The following is a 26344-nucleotide window of genomic DNA, read 5'->3' as shown; positions in this document are numbered from 1 at the left end:
TCATGCCTTTATTTCAATTCTTTAATATGTGTTTACTCAAGGTCTAAATAAAACCACCTTCCTCTTCAAGCTCCTTAACAAATGAATGTAGACCTAATGGTCTTTTACTTGAAAACATCTTAAAAAGTTAATTGTGGAGACTCTTTCTTTAGTAGTGTGGCAAGAATCTTTAAAAACATTTTAAACATTGCTATTTTAAAGCAATGTTTGCCATCTCTCTCTTTAATTGTTTTCTTAGAAATAATGAAAATATCCAGTCTAGCTTGAGAGAGAGAGGGAGAAATTTGTTCTTACTAGAGAACTGCAACTCCATGAACTGATGCATAAATAAAAAAGCATCTTTGGACTTCCTGTAAAACTGCCATATTTTTCTTTCTTTTTTGTGATTTAGAAGGGGTCAAATAAAAAATTAGGCAAAGGCCACGTAAAATGGTAAAATGAAAAGCATTGTCTCTCTGAGGAGTCATTTGTCCTTTGTGAATACTGAATCCCCAGGCATAGTGGTGCACTGCTGAGGCAGTTCTTCCCAAATACTCTCTCTTAATTAGTAAAAGAAGTTCCATACTTTTTTTGTTACCAAGACTTTAGACAAAGAAAAAAGGCATTTTCTTGCTAAGTAGGCTGTTTATATGGTATTGATGGTATCAATAGTAGCAGTAGTAGCAGTAAGTCATTGTACAGTGATCTTGAGAGAATATGGTCACATACATACCTTTCAATGCATGCTTCTTTCCTTCTGGCATTTTTTAGCAGTAACCACAGGAAATTGTTTATTTTTTCTCTCTCTCTGCCCAAAATGTTCTGCATGCTGTTCTTACATTTCTCCCAGTGCTTCTCAGAGTGAGTCCGTACGCTGACACATACTTTTCAGCATATGACCTTTGACACATGAGCAGTGATAAAAGGATATAAAAGGTGCACCAGTCTAATATGCTGTTTATTATCATCGCTATCGTTGTTGTTGTCATTATATATTGTAGTGAACCTTTCACAGTGGTTTTAAAAAGTTTTTAAATGAAACTTTTCATATTTGCCTCTTAGTGGAAGTGGCAGTCCATGTGCAATAACTATAAGGCATTTTTAGCTGCTTTTCTTTCTCAGCCTTGGAGGAATCTCTCCTGTTGCCCCCACATGGGAAAGAAACAGGAGTAGAGGCAGATGTCACATTGGAGACACAGGTTATGGCTCATGTTAGAGGAGGTGATGTTAGAGGCAGTTACAGCTGGGAGAAAAGCTTTGCTGTCTAAGTCCTAAAAGCAGGGGAACTCTAAAAAAGAGTATACTGTCATTAGCCTGTGTGAAATGGACATAAAGGGCTTCTCTAAATTACTTCCTCTTTAAGCCAGCATACAATTTAAAGAAAAAAACCATGAATATTGATTTTAAAAAGCACCAGTGATGAAAAAGTGATGGACTTGTCTTGAACACAAATTTAGCATGTTATGAATTATGCTTTTTTTGTTAGGAATAGCAGTTTGATCAGCGCTAAAAAACCCTCACATTTAAACATATATTTTTCACTGTGAAAACCCATATATGTAGGTTTGTAAGTTTCTCTTTTCTCTCTATACTCATCAGATATTCTTATGAAGTAAGAAGCCCTTTTGTATGGCTATCTGGTCTTCATTGCTTAAAGAGGCAAAAAATAATGCATGTCTGTGATTGTTTTATTGGCCTCTAAGTTAATGAATCAGTGAAGCTTAAGAACCAAATTCATCTCTAAAGTAAATTAACTAAACCCTTTGAAGCTGCATGAGCAATAAATTGGAATTAAATATTTAGTATCATGTGGTCTTGAAATATTTCTCGTGATACAGGTACAGGTTAAAAAAAAAAGTAGCAATTCAGCAAAGTATGACTCCAGAAGTTGGATGATACTTCAAGCAAAAGAATCTTGTATTTGAGATTAATCAGGCTCTGTGTTATCTGCTTGCTCCTGACAGATCTTAAACATATAGTGTGCAGCAACAATCAGAAATTACTTAAAGATGTAACTTAAAAGGAATTACTTTTGTATACAGTTATCGAGTGCTGTTTGTCATGCACTAAGTATCAGATTTTGACTGAGAAAAATGAAAAAAATCTGCAAGTATTCCTCCTTCTAAAACTTCTTCATTGATCATCTTTTTTTTTTTTTTTTGTGATGAAATAACTTTTAAAAGGAAACATTATTTTAATAGTCTGTTTAGAAAAAGTAGCTTTCAAGTGCCTACTCTTGGTTTTTGGGAGAAGCCAAAAAGTCATTTCAGTAGATCACATTATCTTATGCCCATTTTAATAAGGACCCTAGCTTTCCAACTGTCTTGATTACTACCTTGCTTGCTTCTTTCATTCCCCTTTAAAATTGGATCACCTGAAAAGCATAATAAAAAATATATTATTTCTTTTTTTTTTTTGCAGGAAAACAGAGAATAATTGGCAAGTTTTAACTTAAAACACTGCACAAACCCGTACCTCAGAAAGCTGAATGTAGTATTAGGATGTCCCCTCTGTTAAAAAGCGTATGACCTTTGCTGCCTGTGCATTTGCCTGGACCAAGCTAGGAGTGCCAAATGCTGTGCATTACATTCCCTTCACAGAAGAGGGAGATAGTAATTTCTTTAACTGCATAGAATGTCAGAATCAGCCCTGTGTGCCCCCTTTCTCTCTGCTTGTGTTGCTCAAGGTCAAGCCATAGGTCCTTGACTGTCCTTCCTCTGCGAGCGATCTTGTGCAGCTTCTGTCTTCTCCATGCTTGCAGGTTAGTAGCCGACAAACCCTCTGATACAGAGAGTATGACTGTAGTATTTTTGTTTCTGTCTATGTCAAAGACCATTTCACTATGACTCTAAGGAAACCAGACTTCTTTGTTGCTGCTGTTGTTCTTCTCAATACCCACAATCTATCTTTTCTAATCCCTAACTGGGATCTAGTATTTCAGAGCTTTCCCATGATCAGTATAGGTACTCTAACACTAAATGAGATCAGGACTTGTCAAACTCACAACTGGTCTTTCTGATTATCATGTTGTGTTTCTTTATATCCCCATAGATAAGGACTGGATTTTGCCAAAGAATTCCTTCTAACTCAAAAACTGCAAGAAACCAGTGCAGTGAAGTCATGAAGACTTACAGAGGGCACTGTATGCCATTTCTGAGAAACTGCATGTCACAGAATTAGAAACTTCTGTTTCTACTCTGGTTTTGTAGACTAATAGGTATTGCTAAGCAAGACAGAACAGAATTTTACAGTTATTATTCTTGTAATTTGATTTTAATCTCTCTAATTACAAAATATTTTAATAATTGATATGTTCTTGAGTCTTCAGTTAAACTGTTCAGTTTTGTTCCTGACCCCTAACTGGATATACCAAGACTCCAACTATAAAAATTAGTGCAGCAGACGCATTAAGATAATGACCATAAGGTAGTTTTTACAGACATTTCACAAAATAAGTGTCTCTTGGTTTGAAAAGACAGGTGTCTGCTAAGGAAGGCAGGACCCTCCCCTGAAATGGAAAATGTAAACCCACCACCTCCAAATTGTTATAATTTTGAAATTATGGGGGCTCTCAGGCAAAGGTATGGGAGCAGGAATAACAGTTCTTTATTAGGGAAGAAAATAAAAATAAAATAAACATGTAAATGCATGTAAAACAACACTGACAGAGTCAGAATACAACCTGACACCCTGAGGGTCAGGGTGTTGGTAGCAGTCCAACTGAAATGGTGACTGCAGTCCTCCTGGAGTGACAGATGTGGTTCTGTGGAAGCAGTAAGCCTGTAGAAAGGTATAGTCTTCCTCTGAAGATCTAGTGGAGAAGACAGCTGCTCCTCTGGGAATCCAGTCGGAAAAAGCTGCCTGTGGTGTTCCAAATCTCATATCCACGTAGGGATGGTTGGCTCCTCCCACTAGGCAGAGCGTCTCCCAGTGGGATGATGTAATTTTATCTGTCATGGAGTGAGACTCAGTGGCCTATTAACAAAAGATATCTCCCTGAGGGAGGATGGCTTGTGTAAGAGATAAAGAAAACTGCCCAGTTAACAGAAGATTACTGCCCCATCAGATAGGAATAGAATATACCCCCCCATTTCCAACCTAAGACAAAGTGTGAGAATCTATGCCCATGTCTGATACTGACTGCAACATGCAAACTTCAGAAAATCCTTCTTAAGTTATGTCTGTTGGTTAATTGTGAAAAGGCAGGCTTCCAAAATGTCTGTCCGAAGGTATCAAAGATGTATCTTTAACAAGATATTTTGTCTTTTTATGCTCATAAGTCTTGAATTTCCATTATGGGAAAAGTTCAGTATTTGAAATTTTTCATACAATATTCCTCCTCTTATGTGTACTTCAGAGGTTTTTCCATCTTCTACATGGTTTTTATGATATACCATTGGTTGTCATTACCATTTTCAAATTAAACATTCCAAAGAAAAACATAATTCTTTGAATGCCCCTTTAAAATCTTAGTCAAATCTTTAAAATCTTAGTTAAATTATTCTAAATAACTGGGCAAGAGTTTGTTTATTCCTTTTTGGTGGTATTCTCCAGGCTATGGAAGAAAGCAATGCTGTTGAAGTAGTGCTGATTTAGTGCAGTTGTCTAGTCATAGTACAAATGAAGGACATTTCTGAATTACCTTGATTGTTTCAAGAGACAGAAAATACAGTAGAATAGTCTATTTTATACTGGTCCCTTTAAAATTCAGAAAACAATAGTTCAAAGATTGACAGATCTAATAAAAGCTTCCAACCACTGTATTTGTGCATGATCATGGCAAAAAATTGTTTTTATTCTAACAAATAAAACTCTAATTCACGTAAAATTTCTAACAAGAAAGAATATGGAAAATTGATTGAAAATAAACAGTAAAAGTCAGTATTTGCTCATTGATACAAAATTCAGTCATTCTGGATCTTGTAACATTTATTATCATGACAGATGTTTAATAGTTCTTTATTTGGGTAACACTGTAAATTGAAAAAGTGCTTCCAAATTAATTAAAACCAGCCCTCTGCCAACAACTTGACAATGTAATTTGGATTGGTGGTAGAGAAGCAGCGGGTGCTTAAAGAAAAATTATAGAATGGAACCCAGGAAATTTCCTTGCAGGAAGTGTTATTTGAAGGAAAGAGGAATTTTAACCCAATGCAGCAGCTAAGCACCACGCAACTGCTTATTCACTCCCCCAGCAGTGGGATCAGGGAGAGAATCATAAGGGTAAAAGCAAGAAAACCTATGCTTTGAGATAAAAAGAGCTTAGTACGGAATGCTAAAGCCGCACACACTAGCAAAACAAAACAGGGAATTCATTCACCGTTTCTCAGGTTTTCAACCATCTCCAGGAAGCAGGGCTCCATTATGTAAAAATGACTTGGGAAGGCAAATGCCATCGCTTAGGACATTTTCCCCTACCTTCTCCCCCTCCCCAGCTCTAAGTAGTGAGCATGACATCCTATGGTATGGTCAGTTGAGGTCACCTGTGTCTCCACTGTGTACCCTCCCAACTTCTTGTCCATCACCAGCCTCCTCACTGAGCGAGTGATGTGAAGAGGAAAAAGGCTTTGGCTCTGGTAACCACTTCTTAGCAACAACAAAAACATTCCTGTTTTATCCAAACTCTGTTCATCACAAATCCTAAACAGCCCCATACTAGCCACTGTGAAGAGAATAACCCCTGTCCCAAGGGGACAGAAAAGAGTGCAAGTGAAGCCAAGTAATAGCTGGCATATTGGATGCTGTTGTATGTGGAGTGGCGTATCTATACCATATACCATAAAAGATTACTTGAGGAGGAATTCCACTCTAAGACTAAAAGATTGATTAAAGACATGATTCTTGATTAAAGACAAATCAGACTGCTTCAAGAGGAAAATGCCCGTTCTGATTTATCTGGAGAAATACAGACACAAATATGGGGAAAAGTCTAATTTGTGATTAAAATACAGAAATCTTGGATCATATGTTGAATTAAACAAAACTGGTGTTTCAGTAGTAAAAGATGGTATTGGAAGAGAAAAATAAGGCTAGAAAGGGGCCAGAGATTAAAAAATGCATAAATAAATAATTGAATAGAAGAAAAAACAGCAGGGAGTAGAGATAGTAGAGTAGAAAAACCCAGAAGCTCTTCTAAATAGGACATGAGAAGCTGCTTTTTATTGTAATGATAATAACTGAACTCTTCATCTGCTTTGATCTACTCCCATTTGGATGCTTCTTTGTTGCCTTTGCATTTTGTATCCTATGTTAACATACACTGTATACTAAAGTTAGAAGTGGGCTCATAGTTACAATTGCTTTACCCTTCCTTACTCAATTTGACCTCATGTGTTTCTTGAGAGAATCATCAGAGCCCACGGTAAGGCAAGAGATGTCTTTCATAGTTGTCTCCATGCACAAGAACCCTAGCAAAGGCCCCTTCAGTCACTGCCACAAACGAAAATATTCAAGTAAGACAAGTGAGGGCAATGGACTCATTAAAGGAAGTACTGGTGACCTTCTGGCAGAGATCCAAAGAGCTTGCAAAGGAACGGAGATTAAAATACCCATATGCTTGCTCAGCCTGTGTGGTTTGGCTGGCATGAAAGCAAAATAACAAGCTCATCCCTTAAAAGAGAGGACAAGACATTAAGCAAAGCAGCTGAGGGTCATTTGGCATTCCAGAAATGGTGATAAAGGCAGTGTAATGGTCCAGTAAATCTGACTGGAGGCCAGAGCCAGGAATCCTGATTGGCTGTTGTAGCTCACCCTGTGGCTAAAGGCTAGTGGTTCCATCTTCCTGTCTCTTTGTCTTCACATCAGAAAATGTGGGAGATGATAGTAAAAACTTTTGCAAGTATTTTCTGATACTTAATTTAGTAACATTTTGAAAAAGACAAATGTACCTGAAAACATTAAATTTGTTTAACCATCTTGTTCGTACATTAGAAGTCCTCATGTGTACAACTATTACATTCAGACAGCAAGCTTACACTGTAATTAATTTCATAAAGCCAGCAGCATGAGCATTTCCAAACAATACAGAGAACAAAAGCTACACATTCCTTGGAACTGGTCCCTGGAGTCCTTTGTGTGGGGATGGATAGGCAGAGAGAGACAGATATTTGTGGGCACAATGGAAAAACCCTGAAAGAGACTTTATATTATGTACAATTAAATAACCTTGCTCTAGTAATAACAAATGACCACTCTTAAATCCTCTGATTTGGGTGGTAAAGTGGAGAAAAAGGAGGAGGAGGAAAAATATGATTTAATAGGAATCAGTTTGCCCATAGGGTTGCTAATGGAGACTGAGAAAGTTTGCTGACTGAAGAAGACTTAAGTTAAGGTGTAGCACACCCCTCCAAATCTATTTACTCCTTAGAAGTAGTAGAGTGACAAGATATGAGGCTGAAGTGGGGACGTGAGGTGGAGGGACAGGGATTGAGGTGGAGCATGCTCTACAGCCACAGTTGTTATGATACAAATTTCTTCTTTAATTTCTTTTTTCTTCCTCCCACCCTTTGCTTTGTTCTTCCCTGTACTCTCGCTTTTTTCTATTTTTGCCTGTTGCTCTGTCTGAGCCTGGCAGAGCTGCAGGAAAGCAGTGCTCGTGTGAGAGAGGTTCATTGAACTGATTTCACAGGGGAGGGTTGTGCATGTGGATTAGAGAGTGGCTAATGGGGCATTGCAAATACCTGAGGGTCTTGTCTCATTGCCATGGCGAGCCAAATTTCTTCACATGAACTGGGTTCATTTGTGTCTAGGAAGAGGCTTTCAGCTTTAATGTACGCTAAACTTTCTTCCTCCATGATACTGGACTTGGTTGCTCTGAAAGCTGTACCCCAGGCTGCTGTCAATCAGCACTATCTACAATTCATCGAACCCCCTAAGATGCAAGTTTTTCAGAGTGGTGTTTTCATTTCAGGTTCTTAACTGCGGCTCATCTCCTGCTGATACTGCATAAAACCTGCCAAAAGCCTTCTTTTGTAGATAGAAATGAATCTTGATTGGTTTCCAAACATTCTGTCAAGAAATTGTACACAGCATATAAGCTCTAAAAAGCAAGGTGGTTTTTTTTTCCATTGGCATTTCAGTACAGGCATTTGTCTACTTTTATCCACATGTGGTTTGGTTTTTTGAAAAAAAGATTCAAATATTTCAAATTCAGTACAGCTGAATGCTTCCTTTTGTATTGCTTAGCATGAAGAAAAGTAATCAGAAAGAGAAATAAGCAGGACTAGCAGTTTTTATACACTTTGCATTTTTTAAATTGCTTTCTGTCTAAATAAAGGTATTGATGTTGTATTGTTCCTATTCAACTCAATATATTCATGTGTGATTTTAAATAGTAATAGTAAAGTAGAATAGTAATCTCCTATATACATCTTTATCTCCTCTTCTTTCCCCAGCACTGCAGTGACAACACCCACCATTGCCAATCAGATATGAATATAGTAGGTGCTTGGAAGAGAGGATACACTGGAAAGAATGTCGTGGTCACCATCCTGGATGACGGCATTGAAAGAAACCACCCAGACTTGATGCAGAATTATGTGAGTGTTCACAGGACCCCAGATTTCCTGCTTTGTTATTACTCAAAAATAATTTGCTGCTTCCAGAAAGATGGAGAAACAGAGGAGGGAAGGGGGAAGAATCATACAAGTGTTTCCTCGAAAGTTAACACCAATGGGAGGAAGGAAAACAGGTTTTGATAATATGTATTGTTTTAGTTAAGACTGTGTTTCATCTGAATGTATTTAATATCTGAACGCCTATTGTAGCTGAGTCCTGAATATCTGAAGAACTGGAACCAGTTACTGGATATTTTTTGTCTCTTCTGCAATTTTTTTTACTTAATATCTTCACATTCTCAGAACTTAGAACTGGAATACACTGCTTTTCAGTTAACACATGCAGCTGAATTCCATATTTTGCCAATACTTTTAGTCAGTGAGACAGAAGCTTTTCTCAAAGACAGTAATTTTACAGTAATCCTTCCATGCATTAATTTTTAAAGCTGTTCATCATACTGCTAGAAACAATATGAAAGGAAAAGTATATGACCTTTCATGTTCACTCAGTTAAGAACAGGTATAGAATATTATGTTGTAGGATATTCTTTCTAATAAATCTTTTTTAACTCTACTGAGTCCCCTCACAATTTGTGATAGAGCTGCATCCATTGTTTTCTATGTTCTGTGTCTCACTTTGCCTAAGGAGGTTTCTGTTTGCTTGTGGTTCACCATATTTAGATGACTGATTTAATCTGTCTTGGAAGCTGATCACATAAGGAGAATCTTCTTCTCTAGTGGGTTACTTCCTGTGTTGGTGTCAGAGTTTGAAGGTGTTCAGAGCATCAGGTCCACGTTTGCTGGAGTGGTTTGTCCTATCTTTTGGAAGTAGGCATTAGTTGAAGGCGTGTAAATGTGAGGACCTTATGATTTGTCTGAAATAAAGTGTGCAAGGTGTACTTCTACACAGAGCAATAAAAGAAGCAAATACATTTGGATTGAGCTGGACTGGTGAAGATGACCAGTGCAAGGCATGCACATATCTTCATTCCCATTACAAATGTAGATCTTATTAAAGAGTTCTAAACACAGGTTTCTTGCCAGCAAGCTTGCTTCTTGATAGAGCATTAAGACATTGTGACAAAGACGTCTTTAATAACCCATTAAAAACTACAGTGTGTCCACAGTTTAAAGCCATTTATTTTAAATTAGCCATATTTACATATGTATCCCTCCCTATGGTACATGTGGAACTCAGCTTGGAGGATGTGAAAACAAGTGGGGTGCAATTGCCCAATTTGTCAGTGTATGCTTGATCTTATCACATGACTCATCTCTCATTTTAATATCTTAAATTATTTAAATAAAGCAGATAAAGTTTTACCTCCTCTGTGAATGACTCAGATTGTATCATGTCCCTTCATTTCAGTACTGCCCTATTACTGAATTGAAAGCAACTATTTATATCTTTACCACCCTTCTCTCCCTTTCCTGATGCCAGCAAGGAATTCCCCAAACTTACAAGCAATACACATTGCTTGTTTGATCACAAATGCATTCTATATCTCAGATTATAGGTCATCACCTGTGCTGCAAATAGGAATATTTGAGGTGGATGTGTAACTGGTTTGGAACAAACAAGAGTTTAAAAATTGCTGCTTGCCATGTCAACACACCACATGTCATTGCATCAATTAATGAGAGCCATACAAACCAGCAGCTGTTCACTCTAGGAACTCATTTCGGCTATAAGAACCATGATAAATATGGAACAAAAAGACAGATATCTTGCAGATATTTGAAACAATTATACTCCCAAGGAAATGGGGAAGCAGTTTGTGTTGCTTTCCAAGATGTAATTTTATAACAATATTCTTAAGCAAATTATATTATAGTTATTTCTTGAAACAGTGTCTGAAATTTCAGTTTTAGTAGTGAAAATAATTTTTTGAATCTTAAAACATTCAGCAAAATCTCAGTTTTGAGAATGAACTCTCTTAACTTCTTAAAGGTTTTTAGAAGAGAAGTAGTCTTCTGATTAAATGAAACACCATTTTCTATTTCCTTCGTAGTACTGGACCCATACTTTTTCAGAGCATTTTTTATTCTTCTGTGTTTTCCAAAATTAAACTGAAATATATAATTCCTGTATATAATGCTTTCCGAAAAGGCAGTCACCATAAAACCACAGGAATATTGAGTTAGCTTATTTACTCTTCTGTAGGAACCTGGTAATGATTGTATAGGTCCATGGAGTAGATGGCTAATTAATTAGCAACTGGTTTTCTTTCTTCTGTTGGATACAGGATTCGCAAGCCAGTTTTGATGTAAATGGAAATGATTTTGACCCTATGCCTCGATATGATGCCAGCAACGAGAACAAGTAAGGCACTATGACACTCTTCACATTTCCAATCTGAGCCATCAGATAGAGAGTACCAGTTAGTCAATAAAACTCTTCAAAACTTTATTCCTCATAAAACAGAATTAACTACATTAAAATCTTTGTGAAATACATGTTTTTGTCTTTTCCGTGTGCACATATGACTCTTTGAAAACTTTTGAAACTATCTGAAAACACATAAAAATCATTCTGAGAGATCTGGGCACGTGAAATGAACGATTTTATATCTCTTTGGGGAGCAGAATATATGGGATGTCTTGCTTATCTTAAATAACATTTCATTGAATTATTAGGGTGTTATTATGTGTTACAACTGTGTTACAACTGTCCTAGTTTCTGAGTCTCTTGAACTTTCTAGAATTTTTTTATTGAAGTCAGCAAATTAGTAGAGGTTGCTACTTTTTTTTCCCTTGCAACAATGTATTGGAGATAAGAGTGATGGAGATTTTTCGTTTGGAGTTAGATAAAAACGCGAATGTGGGAATTCTGGCAGGTTAAATCTGTGTCACATGACTAGTTTGAGACATCTCAATGAATGACAAATTTCCTCTTCAGAGTTCTACTTTCTGATATTTCTCATTCCAGCTTGCTCTTTGGATGTGCTCTAGTTAAGGCTTGGAGAAATCAGGGAGGACACTTCACCTCAGGAAGTGGACAATCTTTCAGCTCACTAGATATTTGAGGGCAGTTATTTGTTGGTAACACCTTCTTAGCCAGATACTTGGCAGAAAGAAACAGCTTTCTGTGGAATTGCATCTTTTGAAGGAAGGAGGATCCTCTTGTCAATATGTTAACTATATATTTTGTTTTCTTGAGGTTTGGGTTCTTGGGGTTTTTTTAATTGTGAAAAGCATTTAATACTTTCTGCCCACAGAAAAGAAACTACAAAGGTTGAAACCTTGTCCTTTACACAACTAAAATGCTTTGGGGGTTGTGTTGTTTCTTTCCTGCAAACAAATTTTGTCCAGAAGAATGCAGTAGGTGAAAGCTGGGAGTCAGCTGCAAAACTTAACATTGATTTAACTGCAGAAACAAGTTGGAGCAACCTTGGATCACACTTAGATAGGAGAATCCTCTCCTGGTCAAAACTTCCTTCATAAAGGCAGGAAAGGCTGTTACATCATAATAGGACAGGCTGAAGAGCAGGGCCTTGTTAAGTTGCCCTCTGCAAATACTCTTCAGCTGAGCTGCTGTGTTTGCATCACAGCACATCCCTCTCTTCTGCTGTCCAGCACACACCTATCCCTACACGCACTTCAGGGGTACATCCTGGGCCATTTGTGAGAAGATGTTCCTCTTCTTGGACTTGGCAGATAACAAGGGTACACTTGGAGACTTTAAAATTTCAGTGCACTTTCAAGGACTTCTGGGTGAAGCAAGAAGCCACGTACCTTTACCTGTGAAGTTGAATCTTTGTTTTGGCTGAGTACCTTCATACTTCCTTACGAAGCATGTCCAGAAAAGGGAGTCTGCTTTCTTTTTTATTAGTAGTTAAAGTTCTATACAGAATATAAATTTGGACTGCTTCTTTTATGTCCTAGAGCCTAGGGGATTTTAGTTTTCATACCCTGCCTCCCCCTTAAGTACTTTCACTGCCCAGTTTCCAAGTTTCTGCAGTGAAATGTGGTGATAGGAGGGCAGAAGCTGTGCTGTACTGAGCTTTGGCAGTGTTATCAGGAGGTACAGTGTCAGTGTAGAGTCAGCTTTTGGATGCCAAGGATACATGAAGCATGTTTTCAGTGTAAGATTACTTGGCAGCCTAACCTCTGCTAAGGACTTAGAGGGTCAATGTTTCTAATTAGCAGACGCACGAAGCATGATAATCAGCAGCTAACCACCTCCAGTTTTTGCAGCTCTTGCCCTTTTTTCCTAATTGCCCCTAGACTAAACAAAGAGTTAAACCACTGCACAGGTACTGAAAGGCATTACTAATAGCCTGTCTGTATTTTTGTATCTAAAATACCTTCAGAAATTGGGGCAGGAATTCACATTGTCCAGCATACATGACCATTTGGCACTAGATACTCAAGTTGTGTCAGAAGTCAAGCTAAACACAGGCAGGGAACATTCTGAAAGCCATGCATTACAGAGACTTCATAATGTGTAGATCAGTTTGGTTGATTCCTGCTTCCTGCGGTAGCAGCTGGACTGACAAAATTGCTTTATAGTAATTTGTGGTTTTCAGTGAAGGTGGGATGTACAAATGCACTGTTGTTTTCATGATGATCTTGTTTATTCTGCCTCATTTTATAATCCAGCTTTTAAGGGATGGAATGATAAAGAGCAAAAAGAATTGCTATAAAAATAAGCAGGTGTCTGGGCAGCTCTGCATGCAGCTGTGAAACATCAGAGTATTGGATCTGTGTGCTATCTTTTCACTTTTAATTACAGTGAAAACTTTCTGTTGCTGACGCTTATTGGTCAAAAGTTAAGGGGCAAAATAAAGTTAATTGTAGATTACTTTAGTGTGAGCACCAGAGTGGCACTTTCCAAAATTACATTTTGGAAGTTCTACATTAAATCTTCTATTAACTAAGGAGAACAGGAGGATAGGAAGAAACATTAGACTAGTCTTTCAAGGCTTGTAGTCAAAATGGGTGGGATGATAGTTTCTTTAACTACTATGGTATGTAGGCATACTGCCAAAAGTTTCCTTTGGTTTCTACAAATTGCCAGCAAATCACAAAGCTTCTAAATGGTACAGACTGACACTAGAGTTTCCTTTTGCTTGGAGGCAGTCAGCTGTGGATGAAGTAATTTGTACTATGCAAGGCATCTTGTTTTGGTTTACTGCTTTATTCTTTTTTCTGTTATTCCACTGCTATTTGTTAACATCTATGTTTATAAAACTAGGCATTATCAGTCTCAGGTCCATAACAGAATGCAAATGGGATCACTGAAACGGTACTGTGCTTATTGTACAGCCTCAGGAATAAAACAGAAATGTTCTTTAGTATTTTTTTATTTGAACAAACTAAAATTACTTTTTCTGTTTCATAAGAAATTTCTTAAGGATCATATTTCAAAGGTTAGTTTTTACTGTGATGATGGGTACTTTTATAAAACAGAGGGACTTTAAAAAAAAACTCCTTTAAATAATACCAGTTGACTTTAATGCAGTTCTTATTAAACTTACATAAGAAAAAGTAAAAGTGAGCTGTTATTTCTGTTTTGGAGATACTGAGTCACTCTTTGGATGCCTCTTCAACATTTTTCAATGATGCATCCCACTACATAAATAATTTATTTCAATAACCTCCTAAATTGCTTTTTAATGAGTGTAAGATTTTTGAGAGACAACAATTCTTGTCATTCAAAAGTTATTGGAAACAGAATCTCTTATGTCTGAACTTTGCAATATGGGGAGAACTTCACAGCATTTCTCACAAACAAAAAATTAGTGAGTTGGTGAGTTTCAGTCCTGTTTGATCCAACACATTGGCATTGTTTTGCCATGATATCCATTGTGATTCATTATTACTTCCATTTGCCAATCACATTAATATAGATGCCCAATAACACGCCAAAGTCTTAACTTTCTTCACAGAGCGACAAACTGGTAGTTTATACTCTTTGCTTATGATGAAGGCCTGTAGTACATCCAGAGTTATTTAATCATATTGGATACAAGATACTTGACAGGCAGATCAGCTTCTGTTTCTACTTGGATAGTCAATAGAAGAAAATTGAAAAGCATTACTGCCTGCTGTGACTCTCTTCAGTGCAGATACCTGAAGAACTGAGCACAGCAAACACAGAGAGCCTCAAGTCTCTCACTGTTGACTTGAAAGATCATTTCAAAAGATTCCCACAGCAGCAATGTGACAGAAAGGAATGCTGGCAACTGGGAGTATTTTTCTATGCAGTTTGAGTGCTGGTAGGCACCTGTTGGTATTGATTTTAAATTTGCTGTATTGTGTGCTGCAGACAAAGCAGAAGGGAAGATAAACTGTACAGAGCACTGCTGCGTCTTGTGCTTTCAGCTGGAGTGAGGTATCAGCTCTTAGGTAAAGGCATTTTTTTCAGAGGGAATCTCAATTGTGTTTGGTATTCTTCTGTACCCTGACTTTTCAACATGATGTTCTCCTGCCTCTGGAGGCTAAAAAAAACAAAAGCATGAAGTGGTATTGTCAACTGGCTGAGCGTGGTCTGTTTAATGCCAGAAAACCGTCTCTGATAGCACAGAAATACTCCTTAAGAGGCAGGTAATTTAGGATAGAGAATTCACTTAATATGTATATGTGTTTCAGATCAACAGAATTAAATGCTTACAATGAGTGTGGTATTGTTGATTCCAGGTACCAGTGACTAAATGTCAGGTGTCTAGTGTGTCTCAGTGTCACTGCAAATTTCATGGACTTCAGTTAGGATTCTTAGGAAACTGCAGATTTTGGATTATTTTCTCTAACTGGTGATATGTTCATTCAGATCCTGGTGAAAACCAGGATCTGAACCAAGCAGTCAGAGGTCATTGGTATAGAAGCTGCAGTAAGTGACTGTAATCCTGATTTATTACGTTTTGGTTGTATTCTGATTGTAAACTCATTGCTGTTATGGCCACAACCTACTGTGCTGCAGTTTTAGCAGATGTTAGTAGTGAAATTTAGTCTGTTTCAGCTTACGGACTGAGATGCCACTTTTTACAAGGAACATTCTTAGTGATTTATCAGGTAATCTCCAAGTTACAATCTAGTGACCTGTCATGGTTTAGAAATGTTATTCCACAGTTTACTGTTCCCACTAAATACTGAAGACCTTGTATCACTCCTTTAGCTTCTTCCTGCTCCCTTACAGTGGGGCTGGAGAGGAGAGTTGGAGGCACAGAGGGTGAAGATCATTGGCTGGGATAACAACAGTTTACTGGGAACAGCAAAGAAACAAGAAGGCCAATAAGACAGTGTGCAAGATAGGCGAGCAATCCACATGTGATTGGTCACCGCAGAACCCAGCACCAGACCTCACAGTCCTACAAACCAGCAGTCCCACAAACAACACCCCTCTGAACAACACTCCTCTCCCTTTCACAGCTCAAGGAGGCCTCATCCCTCCTGGCTGCTGCAAAAATTAACCCTCTCCTGGCCAGAACCAAGTCATGACCCAACCAAGGGCCAGCCAGCATATGGTGCATGGGGAGTATTTTACTGCATGACATACTAGATCTTGCTTGCCAGTAGTTAAAGGTTCCAGGGTAAAACTGTAAAAATAAGGAAGATAAACTTTGCAGCTTGCAGAGTTGTACTGTGATGAAGTATAATAATTTTACAGGTTCCTTTGGAGCAATTTTTTCTTTCTGTTTTAACTGTTACTTAGTCTTTGGGTGCTGTTATACAACATGCATATCCTTCAGATTGCTATACCTCGGGGGCAATCATCATACATGCTTCCTTTTTTCTCTCTCGGGGTAGAACTGAAAACATGTAGGTAGAATCTTTAAGAAGAAAACTTTCTTTTCTTGAAAGGAAATTGTTTTAAAAACATGGAGCACAAATCCTTACTACATATTGCATCTGATGATGTTTTCCTTTTAATGCAAAACAGGTGTTTTGCATGGGACGAGGTGAGGTGTGCAGTAAAACAGAACAAACTAACAGATTATGTTTTGAAGTTCTCATGCTTTGCTATTTCAGAAGAAAATGTTTGTTCATTTGAAGTTTTCTGAAAGTAAGTGAGATCTTAGACTTACTGGAAGCTGAGGACAATTAGCCAGGCTAGAGGAGGGGTAGTCTCTGTTAAGTCCCATGGTAGGCACCCCTCATCACTGGTGTTTATGATCAGTCCTTGATGACAGCATTTCATATTCACAAGACACTAAAAAATTCATTGGACTACAAGCCTTGGATAACTAGCCTTTTGATCTAGGTTCCCGTTTCAGTAGTGAAAAATCTCATCATGAAGGTTTTGTCAGATTGCCAAAAATTGTCTTTTTGTTAAACTCTTCTAATCTGCTCCTTATCTTATCACACTGTGTTACAGAGTCCTGTCTGAAAACCATAAGTGGTATAATTTATGATTTTTGAGAACCATAGGAAAGGAAATTGTTTGAGTAGTCATTCAAAGTGAGAAGAGTGAAACAGAGGAATAAACAAAACCCAGATTCTGCTAGAATTTCAATTAAAATATGAGCAAAATAGTCTTTTATCTATACCCTGGTATCAGTCACTGATCAGTATGGTTTACTGCTTAACTGCTGTTTGAGGAACAGTGCTCTTCCTTTTTATGATGTATAAGACTCTCATGGTCTCAAAACATTTAACTACAACACTTAAGGAAAGCCTTCTTTCTGTTTCTAATTACCAAAGTACCAGACAATGAGCTCAGAAATAAAATTAAGTTCTGAAGCATTATGCAACTGCTTCTAGTGCTTTTATGTAAATTACTGATCACAGTGAGTCAGATATTCCCTTACAATTCAAAGTCAACAATAGGAGGGATACAAACTTTTCTGAATTCTTTTCTATCAAAAGTTGGATGTGAAAGGTTTTTTTCAGATGTTCTTTTTCCCAGAGTAGTTATTTTTTGTAAGTATGTGTCTGTATTTTGAGGTTTTGAACTTAGCAGGGGAGAATTTGCAGCTACAGTAGGCTAGTCTTGATGAGGTAAAATGATAAACCAGTTTCAAGTTGCATGCATGTATACGTATACAGCTGAATAGAATTTGAAAGCACAAATACATTTCTTCTGTGCTTTCCATTCTTCAGACATTATAGGTATGGGAGAAAGTTAAAGAGGGGATCCATGTTGATCCATGGTCATTGATTTTGCAAGATGATTTCATAGTAAGCACAGTCAAAGGTAGTGAAAAATGTGGTGCATTGAGATTTTTCAGCTGGCACACGTATAGCATTGATTACCCTTCTAATGTTTGTGGCATCAAGGCTGACCTCTAATTATAGGTTTGATAAAGCAATTGTGAATCCAGTGTCAAAAGCTTTTAAACTGAAGCATTTTTATAAATATACTGTTAATGGTTGAATTTTGCTAAGTTATGACAGAAATTAATGTCTTAATGGCATTACTAGGGGTGTTTTATAAGAAATTTTCAGATGCTGCTTTTTTTGCAAATAAAATGTGTGCATTCATAAGGTTATTGCTGGCAGGTTTGTTTTTATAGCCTTGATTTACATTTCTGTGATTCTGTAATTTTTCTTAAAGATATGGTCAGGTTATTACCTCAGACATTTTATCAAAGTCAGATTTCTCTCTTGAAGATAAATTGTCTTTTTTTCTGTTCCTGAAAGAAAATAATCAAGGTAGAGAAATTCAGAAATAGAAGTAAAGGACTGGATATTACAGATGTAGATTGCACTGATGAGTATAACCTGGTTTAAAAATTTCTTGTACTGCTATACAGACTTAAAGCAATCATCAAATATATGGTGTTAGAAAACTGAGAAGGAGACTATGGCTTGTTTACTTAGGCAAAATGTGTGATGGTGAGGCTGTTGGCGAGTTTTGTCAAGGAATGGCAAAGACAGTATAGTGAGAAGATATGTTTTACTTCTCCTTTCAGCCCAAACTTATGTCCCCGCACTTCTCTTCTTAAGACTCCATGAACATCAGATGAACAGCTGCTGACTTGTTCTGCACTGAAGTGAGTGTGTGAGAATTAGACTTCCAATGCTGAAACTGTTTTTCCAAGTAAAAGGAAACTTTGATCCTGCTGAATCAATTATATAAGTTTCATTAAAAAGCAATTATCAACAAAGATAAAAGTAGGACTTGAATTTATTTCAACAATTTCCTCATTCATTTTTGAAATGTGTCTTTAAGGTGAAATAGAAGGTCTGTTTAATGCAGAATAGCATCAATTGAAATTTAGGATTAAGCAAAGTACATATCTTGCACAGCACAGTTGAAATTGCACTCAGAATTTAAGATGAGTAGGAAATATGTCTCTGAGCTGGAATATGTTGCAGATCCAGAGTTACATAATCTTAATTTCTTTAAAACGTTTTCACAGCAGCTGTCCACTATGAAAAGTGGAGTATGCAGACTAGATGAAGATCCATCCATGACCTGTGCGCACATCACTGTATTGCTCCTCCTTTTTGTGTTGTGACTTTAGTGTCCCTGCATCTGTCAGTATCTTTCTTGCCTGAAAGAAAATTTTCCCTAAGAGGGTTGCCCTGAACAGTTGGGATAGCCAGAGGCTTCCAGGACTTCTTTTCCTGCCAGGAACATCTAAGCATGAAACTCCAGATTTGCATTCTTGTACTCATAAAATAATTTTCATTTCTGCTGAAGTCTGATTTCAATAGAATTGATGCAAAATATTTTGAGAAGTATTCTCTTTTGTGTCATTGGGACTTCAGTTACACAGAAGTGTGGAGATTTTAAGTAGAATGAGATTGCTGAAGCACCTGAGTTATCTTCAGATTATACAGATTGTTGTCAGTGTGGATGAAAAGCATGAATCAGAATATACAATGACTGATAATATCATATCATACAAATCTTGTGAAACAGAATATAGAATATAAGATAAGATATCTAAGTACAGAATGTATTTGTAACAAAGCAGGCTCATGGCCATGAATTTAAGGTGGTCGGTTCTTCATAATAAAGGGATCCAGAAAGACTGGACATACTTTAAGATGGAAATCTTAAAGACAGAGGAGCAGACCACCCTATTTGGTGAGCCATCAGGGAAGAGAATTGTTGTTACAGGGAACTTTTGCAGGAACTCAGATTTTAAAATGTGGGTTTATAGCCCTTGGAAGAAGGTGCAGACAACTCATGAAGAATATAGTGATGTTAAGTCATGAAGAAAGAAAATTAGAAAGGTGAAATCTCAACTAGAGCTCAATCTGGCTGCTGCTGCTGTAAAAGATAATAGAAAATGCTTCTATAAATACATTAAGAACAGAAAGAAGGCCAAGGAAAATCTCCATTCGTTATTGTACCTGGTGGGGAGTATCGCCAACGATGAGGAAGAGGTTGAGATAACTTAATGCTTTCTTTGTCTCAATCTTTAGCAGTAAAGACAACCAACCCCCTAAACTGGCGGACAGGGACAAAAAGCAGAGTAGACCCACTTCAATCTGGAACAAAGTCCTGAGAGACTGGCTGTGCCACTTGGAAACTCACAAGTCTAAGGGACAGAGTGGGATTCATCCAAACATACTAAGGAAGCTGTTGAAAGAGCTCGCTAAGCTGCTTTCCATTATTTGTCATCAGTCCTGGCTTACCAAGAAAATCACAGATGAATGGAAGTTAGCCACTGTGACACCCATCCCCAAGAAGGGCTGTAAGGAACTTCCAAGGAACTACAGGCCTTTCAGCCTGACCTTGGTGCCCAGCGCAGTGACAGACAGATCATCTTGAGTGTAATCACACAGCACATACAGCACAACCAAGGGATCAGGCCTAGGCAGCAGGATTTAGGAAAGGTAAGTCCTGCTTGACTAACCTGATCTCCTTTTGTGACCGACTGAACTGCCGAAGGGGTGATGGAAAGGCTGTGGATCTTGTCTGCCTGGACTGCCACAAAGCCTTTATTACTGACCCATGTTATTCTCCTGTAAAAGCTGACAGCTCACAGCTTGGACAGATGCACTCTTCCCTGGGGTGGAAGCCTGACTGGCTGTCCAGGCCCAGAATGCGGTGGTGAATGATGCTGCATCCACTAGGCATCTAGTCACTAGTGGTGCTCCCAGGGCTCTGTGTTAGGCCCAGTCCTGTTCAATATCTTTACTGATGATTTGGGTGGCGTAATTGGGTGTAAAGTGGATATATTTGTGGATTATGCGAGGTTGGGTGCATGTTGATATGCTAAAGGGCAGGCAGGCTCTGCACAGGAATTTGGACAAGATGGATTGATCATCTGAGGCCAGCTGTGAGGTTCAGCCAGGCCGAGTGCTGCACTGTGGTTACAGCACCCCCATGCACCACCACAGGCTGGGGACAGAGTGGCTGGAAAATGGTCCAGGAAAAAGGACCTGGGGATGCTGGTTGACAGCCAGCTAAACATGAGCCAGAGTCTGGCCAGGTGGCCAGAAAGGCCAATGGCATCCTGGCCTGTGTCAGGAATAGTGGCCAGCAGGACCAGGGAAGTGACTGTCCCCCTGTATGAGGCCCTGGTGAGGCTGCTTCTGAAGTTCTATTTCCAATCTGGGCCCTTCACTTGAAGAAAGACAGTGAGGTTCTGGAATGTGTCCAGAAAAGGGTAACAGAGCTGATGAAGGGTCTAGAGGGTAAGTCCCGTGAGGAGCTGCTGAGGGTGGGGGTATTTAGCCTGGAGAAAAGGAGGCTCATGGGAGGCCTTACTGCTCTCTACTATTGCCTGAAAGGAGGTCATAGTAAGGTGGGGGTTGGCTTCTTCTCTGAGGCAGCCAGCAGCAGGGAGAGAGGACATAGTCCCAAACTCAGGGGAGATCCAGGGTGGACGCCAGAAAGAATTTCTTCACTGAAGGGGTTGTTTAAGCAGTGGAGCAGACTGCTCAGGGGAGTGGTGGCATCAGTTTCCCCAGAGGCATTCAGTAAAAAGCTGCATGTGGCGCATAATGCCATGATCTAGTTCACATGGTGGTGATCAGTCAAAGGTTTACTTCACTTGTCCTGAAAGTCTTTTCCAACTTAAATTGTTCTGTGATTCTGTGAAAGAACATAGATTTTGGTTTAAGTCATGGTTCTGTGTTCTGTGTTGATAATGCATATTTTGTCTACTGCTGAGCTGCGCTTGCAGAGCACCAAGGCTTTCTCAGCTACTTACACTGCCCTCTCATTCAAGGAGGCTGATCAGGGACAAGGATCTCAAAAGTGGCACAACAGATTCCAGCTGGTCAGAGCTAACCCATGACATTTAACAGTGTGCTCCGAACTAAGGCTGGAGGGGTTATTGCCAAAATAAGTGTGGATTGCAGAGTGTCTGGGCGTTAAGTCTGCTTGTGGGACATGCTGAGTAATTGCCTATGGCTCACTTGTTTGTGTTTTACATATTTTCTTTTTCTTTATTTATTGAACTGTTTTTATCTCAAATAATAAGTTTTTCTCCCATCTGCTCTTTCAATTCTCCCACCAATCCCAATGGGAAGGAGGGATCAAGTGATTGGGTGGGTGCTAGCTGTCTGCCAGTGTCAATATCTCAGCCTTTTAAAAATGTACTAGTTCTCAGGAGTTCAGTAACTAATAGCTTTGGAAGGCTTCTTTATGGCAACAGATATCTGAAGCATTATTCCTGCAAGCTTAGTTTCACTGTTAAGTTGACCATGGGATCTTTGGTAGTATAAGCTGCATTTTGCATTTGTAGTTGACACATTCTGGTATAAGGGTCCTACACTCCAGGGAAGTATTCAGTCATGGAGCTGTTACAGAGTTACTGATCCCACAGTTGCCATGCTGGTCCATTTGCCTTTGTAAAGCATCACATAACCGGCAGGGCAATGGAGGTGGAAAAAAAAAGAAGAAGAAAAGAAGAAAACCAACTTTACACCTTTGATTCCTTTAACTCATATAATTTCAGGTATTACATCTAACAACAGCAGATACATTTTTCAGAGGAAATTGTGGTATGTAGATATATATAGGATACTTCAAATACATAGGAAACTGTCTATCTCCAAAGCAGGTCAAGGACCCCTGAAACCTTAGAAATCAACTTGGCAGCTATAAGAACAAATAGATGAAAATCTTAAACTAAATAAATTACATTACTTGGTTTTTTCATGCACAATTAGGTTGTTGTATCAGGTCTTTTAATTCACAAAGCAAACATCTACCATGTAGATGGTAGTAATGTGGAAGAAAACATTCTTGCTTCTCATTGAAATATTCCTGCCTCTCACTGGCTTAAATGTAGTTAGCTAGCTTGTGCAAGGTTGCTAAGAAGCTGCAGTCCAAAGTTTTACTCCTGGCTTTGTTTACAGAAGTTATATGGTAATTTGCTTACAGAACAAAGAAAAGTGTGTAGAACTGAAATATTTGTCCTGAAAGTTTTTATTAAGATGTGGCTATTCTAGTAGAGGTGTTTCCTTTAGTCTCAGATTTACATTTCAAGCTTTTGGTACCTCTCCAGTAGAATGAGAATGGAAGTATCTTCTTACATCCAAAAAGTATTACTTTTTTAATAGTTTAGATATTATAGTAAAAGGGATGAAATGCATACAAGTGCAGAATCAAATCTGTGTGACTTATTTAATCACTTTTTCAAAAAACAGATGACAAACTGCTTCACCTGTATCCATCTCAACCAAAGCTTTCTTACTGTGCAGATATCATAGTGCAGCCAGTATATAGTAACCTTTCCCATATATAAGAGTGTTCACTCTAGGTGGTACCTTTGGAATTTTTAGCAGCAATTTTCTAACAAGCTTTATTCATTGTGTCCAAGACTTTGTTTTCTAAGGATATCTTGGGTAAATATGGGTTGTCTTTCCTTGGAATAGCAAATACATTGTGTAGCCAAAATAATAATTCTTTCGTGTTCCAGTTCCTACTCTAAAGCTTTCAAAGACTATTGAAAATTGTATAGATCATTGACTTTGGATAGCCATATATTCAGAAACACTGATAACAGTTCATTAGTGAAAGATTATATGAACCAGAAGATTAAATTAATAGGAACCATTCATAAAGCATACCAAGAGTTTCTGATTTGCGTAAATTAACATTGGGAGTGACACTAACTTGGTTGGCAATCTAAGGCCTTGTTCCCGAATTAGGATTAATTTTAGACTCAAAAGGCAAAACCTGAAACTATACTCATTATCCATATTTTTATGTGAAGAATTACTGTGAGACATCATTTTCAAATCTTATGAATATACTTATATCAGGTGTATTAATTTTTCATTTTTTGTGTTTTGTTTTTGAGATGGACAAGGGTAAATTAAAGTGAAATAAAATGTTGTTAAAATAGTATAAGAAGCTGTCTGCAAAGATTTTTGCTCATTTAAATGTATTTACTTTTCTGTCTTTTTTTTACTTACATGAGAGTTTGTGTCAAGTCTTTCAAGAAAACTATAGAGGGGCAGCCTTATACCCACCTTTATACCTTCTTCTTCCCAAAGAAGCCAGATACGTCTTTTTTGTGGAAATACTGTGGATTTTAGCCAGAGATACCGGAAGTCTTGAGTGACCCAATATAGGTTACTTTACTCCTGTCATCTTCTGGCAGTATTAATATGTGAGAGAGGGCCAGTATCCCAAGGAAGGAGGAGATGTACTGGGAAAGCGGTTTATTCTGTTTGTTTTTTTTAGCAGTTGCCTTGGGAAGTTTCAAAGATACCTTTATTGGGCAAGAGTACTCTGTCACCCTGCTGTTACTCAAAGTTAAACAAGTAATATTTTTAGGATACTGCAAAATCTTCAGTTCTAGGACTGTGTTCTATTCACTGAGACTTTTGTAGACTCAGAGAATTAGGAACAGAGAATTTAAATTTTGAACCCATAATCCCAAGTGTAAAGAATTAGCTAAATTAACTATTTTTAAAAAGTATTTCCATTTTTTTCTTGTATAAAAACACATTCCTGATTTTGTCCCTTTCCCCTCATTAAGATGCATAACGTAGTTGTTCCCCTTACCCTTTTGCTAGCCAAGATTTGAACTTGGGCTTTTGTTTCTTTTTTTCTGTATGTCATGAGCAAAGTGATAAAGCTATCTAATCTCAGAGATAAAGAATGAGAAAAGTGTAGACAGGTATTCGGTTCTTACCAAGTCTTTGTGCTACAGAATCACAGGATTAACTAGGTTAAAAGACCATCAAGTCCAACCTATGATCCATCACCAACTTGTCACGGCGGGCACTGAGTGCCACATCCAGTCTTTTCTTAAACACCTCCAGGGACAGTGACTCCACCACCTCCCTGGGCAGCTCATTCCAATGCCCCATCACTCCTTCTGTGAAGAAATTCTTGCTAATGTCCAACCTAAACCTTCCTGGTGAATCTTAAGACTGAGTTGTCTTGCTGTTGCCTGGGAGGAGAAACCAACCCAATCTGCTACATCCTACTTTCAGGGAGTTGCAGAGAGTGATAAGGTCTCCCCTGAATCTCCTTTTCTTCTGTATTCTTTAAGCTGTACAAAAAGAGACTGCCAGAATTGCTTGTAACCTCCTTGTTCTAGGATTTTCCACCCTTTCTACAGCCTCTCGACCAACCTGGTTGAGAGTTTATAAAAAGAACTGGCATTTGGTTATAAAAAGAACTTTTTGCTTATGTGGCAGGGGAGTCTTGAAGTCTAAAGAGCCTTACATGCTTCAGTTTCTAAAGGAGACAAAGTAGTGCTTTTCATTACGTATGTCTAGGTAATTATAAACTCTTCCGAGGCAATACTAGCCTTGATTTAATTTAGGTTTAATTCCAGAGCACAGGAGCTGATCTGTACAAGTTTTACTTGTGATTTGCTTTAGTGACTTAAGAGCAAGAGTTGGATTGCCCACCTTGAGAAGGTTGGTGTACAGTTAGTGTGAAAGGCAGTATAAAAAAAAAAAGCTCAGCTGAAAGTTTTGCTGTCCTGGTGAATGGACTGGGTTATTTCTTCTCACCATTTTTTTTTCCTTCCTGAAAAGAGGCTGAATAAAAATTTTGTCTTGGATTAAAGCATAGTAAGGCATCAGTAATTTTTTTTTTTTAAATACATTAGACTATACACTTGGCTAAATATATTATTTACTGATTTTGTTTTATATTTTTTATTCTACGTCTTATTTCATTGGCTCCATCAGACAATCTATTCATTGCTTGTTTAGAAAATAAAGAAAACTGGCATATTTGTTTTATATGTTCAGTTAATTTTCCTGCTCACAAAAACAACACTGTAAAATGGTAATGAAATTGTAGAGGCACATTCCTTTCCTAGGCTTGCATCAGAACTTCACACTTGTGACAAATTAACTGCTAATAGCTAACAAATGCTTAGAGAGTGGCAAGTCAGCATTGCTGCTACCCATGCTGTTAAGTTTAAAATTTGCGTGTCTGATGTGTGAAGTGTTCCATGTGTTTGTTTTAATGCTGTCATCTTTGATTTTGTGAGAAATAGATGAGATATTTTCAAGTTGCTCTAAAAGCAACTTCCCATAATCATGCATAAAGTCATTAGCCCTGGGGACGTTGACTGGAGGTCTTCCAGTCCTGTGCTGTAACCACATTACAACACCGTGATGCTGAGAAACAGTATCCTGCCTGTGATGACACCCAGGTCTTTGGCATTTTTCTTGATATCTCACATTGAAGATTTGTGTAACTTGTTTTTCATATTTACTCTGTCATCTTTCTCACTGGTAATGTCCAAATATCTCTCCTTTGGGAAATAGCTTTATTATTGCTGTTTTCCAACTGGAGCAGATTATGTTTTAAAGGCAAAAGATTGATATTTTCCTTGCCTATGCTTTTAATGTGTTACAGTTCCTTTTTATGTCCTTATTCAGATGTACCTAGAAAATCATCTCAACCTAGTGTCAATTTGGAAAGTGTTTTCCACTGTCCAGATTATTAGAGAACATTTATAGATTATCAGCTCTAAAATAAT

The 26344-nt window shown here is 38.0% G+C and overlaps 1 protein-coding gene across 2 annotated transcripts in view; it reads left to right on the top strand.

The window, feature by feature from the left end:
- PCSK5 (proprotein convertase subtilisin/kexin type 5) overlaps positions 1–26344 on the top strand; it is a 224567-nt gene that overhangs the window by 59274 nt on the left and 138949 nt on the right. For both annotated transcript variants that reach the window (XM_030237104.2, XM_030237103.2), the window contains exons 4-5: positions 8373–8516; positions 10781–10857. In XM_030237104.2, coding sequence (XP_030092964.2) covers positions 8373–8516; positions 10781–10857 — 221 coding nt within the window. The remainder of the gene's footprint in view (positions 1–8372; positions 8517–10780; positions 10858–26344) is intronic.

This window comes from Serinus canaria, chromosome Z, assembly GCF_022539315.1.
Source record: "Serinus canaria isolate serCan28SL12 chromosome Z, serCan2020, whole genome shotgun sequence".
Classification (NCBI taxonomy): domain Eukaryota; kingdom Metazoa; phylum Chordata; class Aves; order Passeriformes; family Fringillidae; genus Serinus; species Serinus canaria.
Note: the sequence above shows the minus strand (reverse complement) of the source record. Positions and strands in the feature narration are given on the sequence as shown.